Source organism: Girardinichthys multiradiatus, chromosome 1, assembly GCF_021462225.1.
Source record: "Girardinichthys multiradiatus isolate DD_20200921_A chromosome 1, DD_fGirMul_XY1, whole genome shotgun sequence".
Classification (NCBI taxonomy): Eukaryota; Metazoa; Chordata; class Actinopteri; order Cyprinodontiformes; family Goodeidae; genus Girardinichthys; species Girardinichthys multiradiatus.
The window spans coordinates 42,678,356-42,694,491 of record NC_061794.1 but is presented as its reverse complement, the minus strand read 5'-3'; the positions used below and the strand labels follow the sequence as shown (position 1 = coordinate 42,694,491).

General features: G+C 40.1%; 1 protein-coding gene across 1 annotated transcript in view; it reads left to right on the top strand.

The window, feature by feature from the left end:
* LOC124871799 (teashirt homolog 2) overlaps positions 1 to 15,681 on the top strand; it is a 59,567-nt gene extending 43,886 nt beyond the window's left edge. Inside the window, exon 2 of the mRNA XM_047371366.1 lies at positions 11,931 to 15,681. Coding sequence (XP_047227322.1) covers positions 11,931 to 14,968 — 3,038 coding nt within the window. The 3' untranslated portion in view covers positions 14,969 to 15,681. The remainder of the gene's footprint in view (positions 1 to 11,930) is intronic.
* The last annotated feature ends 455 nt before the right edge of the window (positions 15,682 to 16,136 follow it).

Here is a 16,136-nt window from a genome sequence, read left to right as displayed (position 1 = left end):
TTAATTTTGTGGCGTTGTTTGGGTTACCTGATAGAAAAAATAAACAGTGTCAAACCAGATCTGCTTGGTACACAAAATTGGTGGCTAATAATGGCTAACTGGAGATGGCTAATGATGGCTAAAGAGAGATGGCTAATTAAATAAAACTGAAATACTTACTAGTCACACCCAAACTAAATGTGTACAGGTTCATAATTTTTCATTTGGTAAATCTTTGTTGAAACACAAAAAGGGTTGTTTCAGTTGGTTTTTGTTTGTTTTTTGTTGTGGACGTGACTATACGTTTAGCGTGTCATTAGCAACTTCAGTAAAGCTCAGTAAAAGGCTGATTCACAGATGTTTTAGAACTAGACTGCGTATGATCATCACAAAATGTTAAATATTCAGACTGATCACACCTGAACAATCCTGCACTGAACCGGGATGTATTAAAAGAAAACAAAAATTGATTACCTTGGTTTGCATAAAGGTTATCCTTTTCTTATGAAACCAATATTATATATTGCCCTGTCTCGTAAACAGGGTCATTGCACAAAAGTAATCTGAAATCAAAATTTTGGTTTTTAAGGCTTCAGGTCATTTTGCCCCTTTACTATTTCCCACTTCCATTTTGTACCAGTAGCTTCAGAAAATCTTTTTGCTTTTATGTACAAAATCTTAGTGTGGCAATTTATTTCTTTAGGGAGTGGTACTTTAGATGAAATATGGAGATAAATAATCAGAAAAATTCTTAAATCTTACATGTACATTTTTATCTAATTGTGTAATTTTACCTGAAGGAGAAAGAAGAGTTGCTAAGAGATCTCATTATATTGCAACACAATTTAGTCCAGAGGAGCAGTTGCTCTTATGAAGCGCTAACCAAATGCAGTTTATGATCCATGAATTATTGGTTTGTGAAAACAAAGATGAATGATTTTTGAGACACCAGGTCAATTTACCTCTTCACAAATTTCTATTCCCATTTCATACCCACACATTACCATTTTGTCCCATCTTTCCTCCCTTTCCTACCTGAACAAAAAAGGCATTTTGCACCTTTTCACTTAAGCTCTGTCAGTTTATCACTCTTGTTAGTAGTTTTTCTTAAAGGGAAATAAATAAATCTAAAAATCCTGAAATCCCACATTTAATGTTATGTAATGTAGGATTTTCTGTTCTTAAGAATGCATCTTATTTTAATTTTTTGTGGTTCCTAAACCCCGGTTTGTGACATAACCAAAAACAACTTTGGGTAACTGTCCTCACAGTAGACAATGTTCAGATTTTTCAATATGATTTTAAGTCATCAGTTATCAAAGCAGGTACAAAATGTGTCAGAATCGACACATGGGAGCATCCCACGGTGGACGGTTAAGTTTTGTACCTGAAAAAGTCCAGAAGATGGGGCAATATGACCAGCACTGATTTTGGAAAGTACATTAACTTTCTTCTAAATAAATTCTATCTGCAGATTTAGAGATGTGGTCTGAAATAATAAGGAATTGTCCTTGAAGGAACTGAAGGCCACCTATCCTCTAAGGATGTCTAACTAAAGACATCCCACTTATGAGCCCAATCAAACAATGAAATAAGTCTGTTTGACAGGGTAGGACTGTTGGACATATTTGTGTCTTCCTTCGCTGAAGAGACTTTTCCTGGTGGAATGCAACACCAGGTAGCTGCATGCAATGTGCCAGCAGTGGCACGTTTAAAATGATGACTTAGGTGCTGGAGTGCAGATCGCCATGCTCTCCCACCGCTCACTTTCAATTAGACTGAGGGGCCGACTGATGGGAGCAGAAGCTTCTAGCAGGCATCAAAAGGAGCAGCGTCGCTCGCCGACACCATGGAGAGAAGGAACTCCTGGAGTGGAGGTGCTGCAGCCCGGTGTGGCTCAGTTAATAGCACCATTAGCTTCCATTCAGCATTCACAGGCAGGCTTTTAGAAACCTCCAGAAAAAGGCTCCACAGTAACTGAAAGTAAGCACGCCTAATGTTAATCTGTTAATTGTGTATTCCAGGGTTCTCCGTGTTTTTAGTTAACAGAGTGCTGATTGTGAAAACACTTTTGATTAATTGCCATAATTATTGTGATCATTTTTGCCCAAATGAACAGCCAGATGGCAGGATATGGTGTCATATTTGCGATCTTATCATATTAATCTGGCTTTGGGTCCATCTGAGCACATTGTGCCATTTGTTGTGTTCACAATCTGTCCTCAAGTTGTCAATTTCTTTTTCTGTTTATTCGAGCTGCGACTTTTCATTTCATTATATTAGTCTATTAAATATTAAAGTTGAGGTTGGGTGAAAGTGAGGCATTTATCTGCATGAATAGCTTGTGTTTAGTGAAGTACGTAATGCGCTTTAAGTAACATCTCTTTCATGCATACAAAAATTAACTGAGAGAGTTGTTTCCGTCTCATGGTTTTCTACTCTGAGCTTTAAAAAGATCCAATAAAACCACTTTGTGGGTTCTCATGGCTGCTTTCAAACCAACTTCACATTATCTAATCCTTTGTTTTGTTTTTCCAACAATATGTACCAGTGTGCTGTTGATAAGAAGAATACAATAAGAAGTATACTGAGTTACAGTTTGTCTACTCAGTATTGAGTTGTATCACTGGAATCATTTAGTGTAGAAGTGTTAGAAAATAATGGCTCATGTGGGATCTTATGACAAACTCCTATTTAAAAGCAAGTCAAAAACTCTCTTGCTCTGTGATATCAATTAACCCCCAGACAAATTTCGTCAAAGGAAGCCGTCTGAGTGTGATGGTTCTTTCGTCGCACCACAGTGTCCTTGGGCTCGGGGAGCCTGCTTCCTGACAGGGAACAATCAAGAGAGAGATGTTTACATATTTTTAAAGATGGCTCCAGGGCTTCAAATTAGGTCTTCACCATTTCTCATGTGACTCGGTTCAGAATTAACTTCAGACATGTCATCAAGGCAATCATCAGGATGTCTGACAATGCATTCATTTGATCGTGATGCACGCATCTCGCTGAGTTAGTCAGGTATCACTGTCAAATATTTAAACCTGGTGGCATGTGATTCTCATTCTAATGATAGCTCACGGAAGAAATCACATCAGGGTGACTAGTTTTTTTTTGTTCTTTTTTTTTTGTTGAAAACATGCCATCCTGTTTTCAGTGTTGCAAGCACAGAAAACTTAGTTTGGAATAATTTTTTGCACACCGAGTACTTTTTGACTGACATTTCACACCTATTTATAACGGCAAGATGAGCCCTGTGACTAAGAGTTTAGAACATACAGGCACAATTAACTGGCTCTATAATTTACACATGAGAAAGACGAAACACAGTCTTAGGTTTTCTGAGACACCCTGGAGAGTGTACAGTGATCCTGACCTGCATTCTGCCCATCCAGCAGGCCTCCTTTTCTATCTCTCTCTCTCCTTTCTGTCCTTTTCTTTTTTTTTCTCTCATGGCATAAATCCGGGAGATGAAAATGTCATGGAGCAGGTTCATTTTGCAAAGAGGTTTTGATTGCCATGCTCCTGTAATTGATTGTTCCAAGGACAGCGGGAAATCTAGAAATGTCATAACAGTCCTGCTTAGGTTGGTCCCACCGCTAGGCAATCAATGAGAAGTAAAAAGAGATATTGATTTGCAAGCAGCAAAAACTGTAGCTTGAGACAAGCGGAGAGTGGTTGGGGAAAGTGGCACAGATGTGCAGACCTGTCACCAGCACCTATGAATTACCCAATCTTCTCCAAAGATAGTGTTACCTTGGATGCTCACGGAGTCCTGCGATGGGGATTGAAGCTGTCCGTTAGCCAAGCTCATCAGAGTGCTAACTCTCTGAGGCTTGTCAGATTAATGAAGGAAATGTTGACCTTCCAGTGGCTGCATGTTGATGTTCTCACCATTACAATGACTTAAAATAAATTCACCTTTTTTCTTAGCAGTATCTCAACCACAGACTCAAAATGTTTAAAAGATTCAATCTTTAATTTAAATACATTTAAAAAGTATTCTTGTAGTTTATACTGGGTAAAAACACCTGAAAATAAATCATTATTTATTGCAGTAGCAAAATTTCACGCTGGAAAAATTTTGGGAAATTAACATTAAATCTATTCACTGGGGAGAAAATACCATAATAAAAATACAGTTGTGGCACCTCAAACAAATCCTAGAGATTAAGGGACGCCTTAAATTTCTAATTCACGTTTTTGATCTGATCATAGTGTTTGAGCTTTTTATTTCACTTCGGCCCTCTTCAAAATTGAAAACACAAGAGAACATGACATACAAGTATGGCTGCTGAGTGTTAATCTTCACAAGTCAGGAAATGGCAACAAAATTTAGAGTCAGAACAATTGGCAAATAAATCGAAAGCTCATTGTTAGAGAACTGCAGCGAAGAGTGGCATCACCAAGTATTCATAACAACTAATAGATGATATTTAACTGCCAAATGGTTGATACCAAACAACCAGGTTGTCAGATGGGGCTATGATTGGGCTCTAAAGGAACACAAACTCTGGGAGGACCTGGTGTAAACCACAATCCACATGCTCACAGATAAGCATGGTGGAGGAACTTTAATGTTGTTGACCTGTTTCTATAACCTTGGTGGAGTGGATGTCATTAAGATCAATTTAAGAAATGAAAATGAATCTTCATTGGGTCTTTCAGCAGGATGGTGATCCAAACCATACGGCCGGATCATCAGAAAAATTGGCCTTACTTCATAGCCAGACCGATAGATATGGAAACCCTTTGGGATGAGCTGACGAGAAGTGGGTAAGAACGGACCCAGGTCTCTAGACAGTCTAGACAGTCTATTTGCTCCAATCTTGTGAAATGTTATATAGACAGGTCACACAAAGTATTAAATGCAGAGGTGCCAGTAAGTGACAGTTATTATGTGAAAAAGATCCACAATGAATAAATATACTCAAATCGAGGATTGCATTTTATTTATTTTTGTATGAGATTTTGTTTCTGCAATTACAAATTACAGAATTTATGTTGTGGCATTTTATAAATTTCTACCAGGGAGTGTCAGTAGGAGTAAAAGGAGCTGTACGCTAAAGAAAACTTTAACTAGAATCACTTACTGGAATGGAGAGGCTGTATTCTATGAAGATACTAATGCTTTACACTTGAGGTATAAATATGTTGTCATGTAAACCTTTTAGCACCAGTCCAGTTGGAAATGCAGCCATGAATCTGTAATTTTTATGCAGCTAGCTGGTCTCTCTGGATGTAGAGAAAAAGTATTTTGGCCCAGAATCAGACTGCTGCTTCTGTAAATCCAGGCCTCTCCATGCCAAGAGTCTGTTCTAACGGATAAAGGTTATAAACACTTCAGCCGCCTGATTTACGATCGACACCTCAGGTTTTTTGACCTTTGCATATCTGTGTCTGAAGATATAAATTTGTCGTGACACAGATTGGAGGCTTTACAGCAGTTTATGACATGCTAAATCTCAAGCAAGCATGCCAGCCTCTTGTTTTCTATGGCCAGTTAGGCGAGGACTTGTCTTACTTGGCTTCGTTTTCAAAGCAGGCATTTCCTTTTCTTTATTTTTGGCAAAAATATAAAAAATACCATCTGTTCACTTTTATTTTATCAGGTTGTGCATGCATTCTTTGAACAATGCTGCTTTGTGAAGCTCATTGGTTGTTTCCTCAATACATTCAGCGATGATCTTTAGTCGGTGATCTTTGTCACTCTCTTTGAGTCTGCTTTCGTGTTTGTGATCAGTGCAACTGGGACTTGCTGCATAACCATGGTAGATCAAACGTTGGCAAAGCACTCTTGGAAACAGTGTGGGAAGCAAAGTCACACATGCAGCTTTCTCAGAGCAATCCCTTCCAGAAGGTTAATTGGTGCCTCTGGATGTCTGCTGCTTAGAGCATCTGATAGAAACGCACAGAACAGCAGGAGGGGGGGGGCTGTTAATCTCTGTCAATTCTACTCTCACATACCAAGAATAGGACAAACATACATATTAATATCAATATAAATTCATGTGACTGACTATTTCCAGGAAAACAATGCCTTGCTTTGTAAATTGCAGTTTTGCTTTTCTCGCATGGGGAACTGAAAGGCGTTTACGGTGTCTTGCAAAACTATTTAACCACTTTTAACTTCTTCACATGTTGTTTAAACCACAAAGTTGTAATTTCAATGTAATTCACAGGTATTTTATATGATGGACCAATACAAAGAGGTGCTTAATTGCAAAGTTGAAGGAAAATGACACATAGGTTATAAAATGTTTTGCAAACAAACTACTACTAAAGAAAATCTACTCTAACCAATTACTTCAGATGTCATTGTATTAGTAAATGGAATCCAGCTGTGTGTAATATAATCTCAGCTTATATACAGCTGTTCTGTGAATGCCTCAGAGATTTTTTGGAGAACATTAGTGAACAAACAGCACAATGAAGACCAAAGAATACAGCAGGCAGGTCAGTGATGTTTTGATACATCACTGACCTGGTAAGGGTCCAAAAAAGTATCCCATGCTTTTTGGACCCTTACCAGGTCAGGGTCCAAAAAGCATGGGATACTAACCCTAACCCTCACCCTTGCCAAGTCAGTGATGTATCACTGACTGGGTAGGGGTCCAAAAAAGGTATCCCATGCTTTGGACACCTCACAGAGTTATGCTCAGTCCATCATCTAAAAATAAAAACAGTATTACACTGCAGCAAATCGAGCTAGATATGGCCATCCGCCTAAGCAGGCAGACTGGGCAAAGAGAGCAGTAATCAGAGAGGCCCATGATATCTCTGGAGGAGCTTCACAGAACCACAGCTCACATGGGAGAATTTCTTGACAGGACAAATATTAGAGTATGCACTCCACAAAACTGGCCTTCATGGATGAGAAGCAAGAAAAAATCTGTTGTTGAAAGGAAGCAGTAAAAGCCCTGTTTGCAATTTAACAACCAGCCATGCTGGAACATGGCAAACATGGAGGATGTTGCGCTCATCAGAAGAGACAAAAATGTAGCTTTTAGGCCTAAGTTTAAAGTCTTTGAGGATGGAAGGCCTCGCTGCCTTTACGCTAATCTTCAACTCCCTCCACAGATACTTAATCAGTTTCAAGTTTGGATTCTTGCCAGGCCACTGCAAAATATTAATGTTACTTCCAGTTTGAAGAAACATGTTGGTCAAATGTAGCACCAACACATCAACACATCAACATTGGTATTGGCCAATGTTGTTCCTTTTTTTAACATATTGGTATTGATTCCATTAGTAAAACTAGGCCAATATTAACCATAAATGTTTATTTCCATCTTGTTGCCATTTGTGTATATGTTTTGGGAGGGGGTTGGCCATGTGGTATGTGTTTGGTCATGTGATAGTGAAGAAGTTCAGGATTTTGGGGTGTTTAACTGAAGCAGAGAAGAAATGCCAGCGGTGTGGTTGTGTTTTTTAGGGTATCAAGAGGTAGGAAAATATATATAATATTGATAAATATCTGTTATCAACTTTTCACATCGGTGCATCCCTAGTACAATTAAAAGATTACTTTTAACCCAAATCTGTGAGGGGTATGGATAATTTTGTGCCTAATTGGTGAAAATATGCAGTTTATAATTTGATTAATACTGCATATCAAACACTGCACACCACCCTGAACACATCACCCTCACCATTTAACAAGATGGTGGCAGTATCATGCTATGGGGATGCTTTTCTTCAGTAGGCACAGGGAAGCAGGCCAGCATTGACGGGAAGATGGATGGAGCTAAATACAGGGCAGACCTGGAGGAGGCTGCCCTGGACACGTGGCGGAGGTTCACAGTCCAGCAGAGCAACCACAAATATATAGCCATAACTACAATGGTATGGTTAAGAGCAAAGCATGCTCATGTGTTAGAATGGCCTAGCCGAAATGCAGATCCTAATCTGATTAAGAATCTGGGAAGAATCACTCACTTTTATCATCCAAGGATACCAGTTTCAGCCTCTAGATGTGCAAAGGTGATGGAGACATATCCCAAAAGAGTTCATAAATGACACTAGAAATAATTGACTCAGGGGGGGTGATTTATTTCAAATCCCATTTATTATTTACAGTCCATATAACAAAGTCAATAACATGTAAAAACCTCAACAGATATTATTATATTACTTTTTCAAGGCACTATGTTTATGAACTCTTTCATCCAAAAGATGGGCATAAGAAACGAGCCACCACCATATGGGACATCTTCCCCTTTTTGGTAAACATTCCCAGCAGTTCTTCACTTTTAGGGATAACTTTGAAGAAGGAGGACATCAACCTGGAGCTTGTCACAGGCATTTCTGTTCTCCTTCACTGTGAATACTATATATAAGATTATAAATAAAACATACCTCTGTGCTCTTGACAACTCTCTCCCTTAGCATCAAGGGTGTTTTGGGCCCCATCCCTGATCTCATCCAGCCAATCCAAACAATCCTGTGCAGTTGAGGAAGGTCACAGCGCATCTATGGTTATGACTGTGCTGTGTGTGTGTGTGTGTGCGTGCGTGCGTGCATGCTTACACTGTCTCGTTCACCGGGCCTCAGTTGGCCCATGTTTGTTTTTGAAAGTCCGAATCCCATCTCCATCTTCATCCATTAGCCGGCAACCAGTTCATCTCCAGGGTTTCTCTCGAGGCACTTGTGAAATATTGATGCAGTGTAAAAAAAAAAAAGTCTTATTTTCAGAGAATGATGGAGACATTCTATGGGCTGCCCGGTGCAGGATGCCTGAGTGCTTGGCTGCAGCCATCCCCTTCGTGGAGTGTCTTCTATTCAGCAGAGAAATATTAACCACATAAAATGCATAAGTGCCTGGACAGGGCTGTTATGTCCTATTCATATTTAACACGCAGCACATCTGCCATGTCTCTCCTAAAATGCACGTTTTTCCTGCATGGCTTTGAGGTGGAAAGTATCTTAAAAGACGTGCGACAGCCCTGACAAACGGCATTTATTAGATGTTGTTAAAAGATACAGTGCCGTGAAAAAGTATTTGCCCCTTACAAATTTCTCTTGTTTCTGTTTTTTTTGTCACATTTGAATGTTTTAGATCATCAAACTAGTTTTACTATCAGACAAAGATAAACAGACTAAACAGGTGTTTGTATGTTTTGTGTTTTTGTACTTTTTCTTTAAGGCTCAGGTTATGTATGTAAATGGGAACTGACTATATACAAAATTTGTTTTTAAATGATGTTAACGGGAATATAAATTTGTTAAAGGGAATAGTTATTCAAATCAACCAGGCTTCATGTGAAAAAGTAATTGCCCCTTTGTTAAATCTTGTATTTACTGTGATTAACAAAACGTTTTTGGCTCAATTTCCCTGGCCACACCAAACCTGATTATACCCAGCCCTGTAAAATGAGGACATCCCTTAAATATCACCTGTCTGACAACACGAAGGACTAAAAGCAACACATCATGGCCCAAACTCATGTCTCAAACAAAATAAATCCAAGACAGAGTAAAAAACAAAGTAAATGCTCAAGGCTTTGGGACCCTGGCGAATCAAAGTGAGAGCCATTATCCATAAATGAAGAAAACATGAAACAATGGACGACTTTCAGAAAATCCTAAAGAGAATGTCTCACTATCAGTTTGTAACCTTAAGCTGAGGCCCGTTTGGGTTTATATAGCCAGACAATGATCCAAACCCTCCCAGCAAGTTCCCATCTGAGTGGGTCAACAAAACCAACACAAAGGTTTCTAAGTGGCCTAGTTAAAGTCTAGACACTCTGGCATGACACATCCTTCATGCTTGAAAACCATCCACTGTGGCTGACTTTAAACAATTCTGCAAAGTGGAACAAAATTCTTCCAGAGTGATGTAAAAGACTCATTGCAAGTAATTGCTAATTCTTGATGACACCTGTTGCCACCAAGAGAAGCAGCTTTTGTCCCTTAATAAATAAAATCTTTGTTTATTTTCCCTTTTTGGTCTGCTTTTTGTAATTAGTCAGGTTATATTTTTCTGTTATACACATATTGTTCTATTTCAAATTCTTTTATTGATATGAAGCATGTAAGTGTGACAAAAAGGAAATAACTGAAGAAATCTGTACATACATTTACACAGAGCCGTGTTATAGCTTTAGTTGGGGTATCGCTGCCATCATCAGTGGCTAACTTTCAAATAATCCAAACATGTGAGAGAGAAAAGTCGTTTTTATCCATATGAAGCTGACGCTCTGGAAGAAATTCCTGCAGTGCTGAGTCAGAGAGCCTCCATTAATTGGATGATGGGAAATGTGTCAATTAGAAATTCTGTTGTTTAATTATCTGTTAATTGAAGCAATAATGTTTGTGCTCCAAGAGTTGGGAGCACAAACATATGAATAATGAAAGAAGTAATTGCTCTTTATGAGACTGTCAGGGAAAAAAATAATGACGTGACAGATTGCCAGTTATCTTGGGAGATTTTGTACAATATACACTGATAACTGATTCAGGTTCTTGACAAGCTTTTACACATCAACAACATATTTAAATTTTCACTGTCAACAAAATATTAGGATCTTGTATTTGTTGCAGAACATGAAGTACTGTTTTCTCCTTTTGTTCATGCAGGCCTATTAGGTTATTTCTGGACTGATGCTGAACATTAGAATAACTCGGCTCATGTAAATCCATTCCTCACACGTAGCTTCAGGGAGGATGAGATGTTTCCCAGAACAGAAGGCTCACATTTCCATTTCAGTTTTGAGACATCCATAATCACAGTGGAATAGGTCATTTGCAATAACACTTAACAGGCCCCAGAAGAATCAATTTCCTTTTGTCACTCAGTAGCCAATGATTGTTGTAAACATCTCAACTTGAGGCCAGGAAACCCTTGGACACAGCATTAAGTCAATGGCGGGTCGTGAATCAAATGGTGGTGTTATAGCAGCAGCAGTCTGTTAGTAAAAGCATTATGTTAAGCTTTGCTCTCCTAGCTACCCCAAGCACAACGAATCTAACATTATACATTTCTTAAAAGGCTATTTACTTGATACTGTATAGAATGTTTATATGGTCAGCGTCCTCTACACTTACTGCCACCACCAATAAACATGGGTTAAAAGCCTTGAAAAAATTTGGTTTGCAGTAGCATAATCTTACACTGAAAAATCCTGAACAAATATTTAATTTGAGCATTTTTTTTGTATGGAAATCAGTCCATGTCATGTTAAAAATAAGTGTTTCACAAAATCACAGTTGTCACAATTCTTGCAGCTTCCTAGCAATTTCAATAAATAAATACATAAATAAAACTGAGGCATTTTAATATATACTGTCTGGGAACTGCTAATTTGTAATCCATGATGTCCTATTTCCCTGGGATGTAATGATGACATGACATAGAAGCCAGTTCTTCTGGATAGGAAAGACAGGAAAACTTCAAGTAAGAGGTGTACGCTGATCTTCATTAGTTAAGGAAAAGCTACTCTCCTAAACTCTCCTAAACATGGCCACATCTACTGTCAGAGCAATAATTTAAACGTTATAAACAACCCTGGATAAAGACCCTTGTTTAATTCTGCCAACAACACAACATAGTGAGGATGGCAAGGTCCAACCAACAGAGATCGAGCTATTCATCAAAATAGGATAAACCTGTGGAAAAGCAGCTCATGATCACTGTTAGGTACGGTAGAGGATCTGTGATGCTGTGGGCCTGTTGACCCCCCATAGCCCTTAATCTTTTTACAATGCAGAGCATCATGAACTCTTTGTATTACCAGGACATTTTAAATAAAAGCTAGTGACCTTTGCCTGAAAACTGAAAACAGGTCACTGCTGGATCTTTCAGCAGAATCATGATTTCAAAACATAAAACAAAGGTGTCATCAGCATGGAGGGCGCTGTTACGCAAATTAAGAATTGAGGCATAAATTAGATGTTGCTAGATATATATAGTATTTTAATGCAGATTTGTTTGTCCCTTTCTTTTTTTTTAGTGTATGAACCAGATGAAGATGCTCCTCTCCAGGATTCCATTACAGAAGAGGATGGGGAAATCGAAACTCAAACTGAAGAAGAATGCTCAGAAAAGACCAGCCCCAAGGCATGTGAGGACAGAGAGCTGGACAACAAGAGTACCAACACATACAGCAACCAGAACTCCCCCATTAGCGTCCTCTCCAATCAAGAGCTGGAGTTGGAGTCTCGCCTCAGTGACAGCAGTGACAGACTCTCAGACTTTAAAACGTCTTCGCCACCAGAGAGCCAGAAGGATGAAGAAAGTCATGGTTTGAAACATAAAGAGGAGACGGGCAGCAGCCTGGAGAAAATGAGAGCAGCCTATGCAAATTTTCTCTCGGATTCCTACTGGACGGGAATCGGTGTGGACTTGAAAATGGGCAAAAATACCAGCAAAGCCAACTGTGACAGCACCAATGGCAGCAGCAAGGCTGAGTTTGACTGGCACCAGGATGCGCTCTCAAAGACTTTGCAGCAGACGCTCTTGCCGAAACCGGCATCCAAGCCCAACCTGTTCAGCTCCGTCCACCTTTATAGGCAAACCACCAAACCTTGTGGCTCAGTGTTCACAGGAGCCAGCCGCTTCCGCTGTAAGGACTGCAGTGCTGCTTATGACACACTTGTGGAACTGACTGTCCACATGAACAAAAGTGGACACTATCAAGACAATAACCACAGCAAGCAGAGCAACTCCTCAGGCTCATCCTCTAAATCTCGGAAACGAAATTTGCAAGACATGGAAGGGAAAGAGGACGCACAGAAAGTTTTAAAATGCATGTTCTGCGGTCATTCCTTTGACTCGCTGCAGGATCTAAGCGTGCACATGATCAAAACTAAGCATTACCAAAAAGTGCCTTTAAAAGAGCCAATCCCCGTGATTACACCAAAATTGCTGCCACCAGCAAAGAAACGGGTGTTTGAAACAACAAGGCCTTGCTCTCCAGACTCGACCACTGGTGCACCTGGCTACATTGACGCACAGCGGTCCGCCACCCTTTCAAATGCCAACAACAATCGCTATGGATATCAGAATGGAGCCAGCTATACTTGGCAGTTTGAGACGTGTAAGTCTCAAATTCTCAAATGTATGGAGTGTGGAAGCTCTCACGATACACTTCAGCAGCTCACTACGCACATGATGGTTACTGGGCACTTCATCAAAGTCACAAACTCTGCATCTAAGAAGGGCAAACAGCTAGCACTTGACCCCCTGGCTGTGGAGAAGATCCAGGGTGTAGCCGAGCCTGCAGCCAGCGACACAGAAGGAGAAAAGGTGTTGCCAAAGAATCTCTCCCCTGGGAGCAGTGAGAAGAAAAGCCAGGGAGAAGGAACGTCAGACAAAATGGAAGAACCTGAAACAAAAGATGACAAGCAGGAGAGTGGGGATCAAAAAGAGAGGAATGGAGCCTTTAAGTACCCCTATCTCCGTGAGGAAGATCTTGAACAAGAGACAGGCGGAGGAGGTGACATCCTGAAATCTTTAGCCAATACTGTGGCCTCTGCTATCAATAAAGCTCAAACAGGGACCCCAAGCTGGAGTGCGTACCCGAGCATTCACGCTGCCTATCAGCTCTCTGGTATCATCAAAAACACCCCCCTCTCTGCATCTTCCCCTGCCCAGCTAAAGCAGACATTTAACCACAAGCTGAGGCCGATTGCCCCAAAGGGGAAGCTGTACCACAGTGCTTTGGGAGTTGAGCTTCCCCAAGGACTGCATCAAAATGTGGACATCAAAAAAGAAAAGGTTTGCATTAACGATGGTAAAGAAAGTCAGAATATTAAGTTTGATCTGCTGGAGAACGATGACAGCGATTGTCAGGATGATTCCTCTTCCTCTTCAAAGCTCGATGCAGACTGTATGAATGGAGGTGAAGCGATCAAAGAGAAGTTGAGCCCAGATTTCTCTGACAGAGGCAAGACGCCGAGCCCCGCTGCCAGCAACGGACGCAGCAGTACATCAGAGCCTCTCTGTGACACTCCAGATATGCTTGGCATAAACCCTCTTAGTGCGCTACAGTCAGTTCTGAACAATCATCTGGGTAAAGCAAATAAGCCCAATAACTCAAGAGCAGATAAACTCTCTGCACACGCCCAGTCAATTTTTGCTGAGTTTAACCGTGGCGGCGAGAAGCCGTCTCTAATGCTCGGAAGTCCTGTAAGAAACAGACCTGATAAGACTTTTCTCATGGTTAATGATGACCAACCAATAGATCTGACTAAATCTAAGCACAGCAAGGCGAGCACCTTGTTGCTAGGGCCCTCTACACCAATGCCGCAAAAATATGCTCTGTCTGACATCGCTGACATGGTTAAGGTTCTTCCAAAAGCCACAACACCAAAACCATCCTTACCATCAAGGATTCCAACCATAAAATTGGAATCGGATGTCAGACGCTTTGAGGACGTGTCTGCTGAGGTGTACTCCGTCCACAAACGCAAGGGCAGGCAGTCGAACTGGAATCCTCGCCATCTTCTCATCCTGCAAGCTCAGTTTGCCTCCAGCCTCTTCCAGACATCTGAGGGGAAGTACTTGCTCTCAGATCTTGGCCCTCAGGAACGGATGCACATCTCCAAGTTCACCGGCTTGTCGATGACCACCATCAGCCACTGGCTAGCGAATGTAAAGTATCAGCTGAGGAAAACAGGAGGAACCAAGTTCTTGAAGAACATGGACACGGGCCATCCGATCTTCTACTGCAACGACTGTGCTTCCCAGTTTAGGTCACCAACCGCATTCATTTCCCATCTGGAATCCCACCTGGGTTTCCAAATCAAAGACATGTGCAAAATGCCAGTAGAGCACCAGACGAAGGTGGAGGAGCCAGAAATGCTGAAGGCCCTCAGCGTCAGAGCCACCGAGTCTCTGGTGTCAGAGGAAGACATTGACTCAAAATTTAAATGTAAGCTCTGCTGTCGGACATTTGCCAGTAATCATGCAGTCAAGCTCCATTTGAGTAAAACTCACAGCAAATCCCCGGATAACCATTCACAATATGTGGAAATGGACAAGGAGTGATGTTTTATATGGATATTCTAACTTTTTTCTTTTATTCCTTTTTTTTTTTATTACACGGGTCAGATATTTCAAGCATTTTTCAATTAGCGTTGTACAGTGTGCATCATCATGACTTTAAGAAAATAACTGATGGAGTTCAGCAGAGACACACTGGTTAGAAATTGTGTGAGGAAACACTAAGAGATACTTTTGCACCCAGCTCAAATGCACCACCAGTAATGAAATATATTACTGCTTGAAGAAAAACATAATTGCTGATGTTTGCATGCAATAGCCCTGGCTATGACTACTATTTATTTGTATATGTCAAGTTTCAATTGTATTTTAAAGTAAAATAAAAAGAATGAGCTAATTGAACTACTTGTACAACCTCTGTGATAAAGTACATCTGCACAGATGTGCAGCTTTTGAAGCAGGTAGCCCAAGACATGACAACACACATGCATAACTGTACAATATATCGCTGTGTAAACATGTTTTGTGTTGCAATGATAGAAGAAGATAAGCACTTTAATAAATGTATAATCACCGATTTAGACAGATTATGTACATTTCTCTAAAACAATTAGATTGTTTGGAAGCAAGAACATTTCACATGTACATATATTTTAGGAAAACACAAAAAAGTTTGTTTCATGCAACAATGAGAACAACATGACACCTGTGATTACCTGCACCTTTTTTACTTATTCAAATAAAGAGTTAACATTTGATAATGGCTTGTATTTGTGTTTTGTCAATTAGATCTATGTTTTACACACTTTGCAGCTGGCATTTCTGTAAAGATTGAATCAGTGACTTAAAAACATCTGTGTAACAGTACATAAAAATCACAGGTCAGGGCGTTTTTCTTATGGTTACTGTAACAGTTGAACAAAATAGAAAACAGAACAAATCCAGGTATATGTCAGTAAAATGGAATTTCATTGAAAACAGTTTAAAAAGTGAAGCTTATATGTTTAAGCCCAACATTATTCATTCCCCTTGCAGATTTAGTAATCTTTTATTTTTGCCAACATGTTTCCACTGACTGGAAGGCACATTAGTGTTTTAGAGTGGCCTGACAGAGAATCTGTGGAAGGTGCTAAAGATTAGGTTGATCACAAGGAGGCCTTCCAGCCTCAAAGACCTCATCACCAAAGAAAATTGTCAAAGTGGAAAACATGCT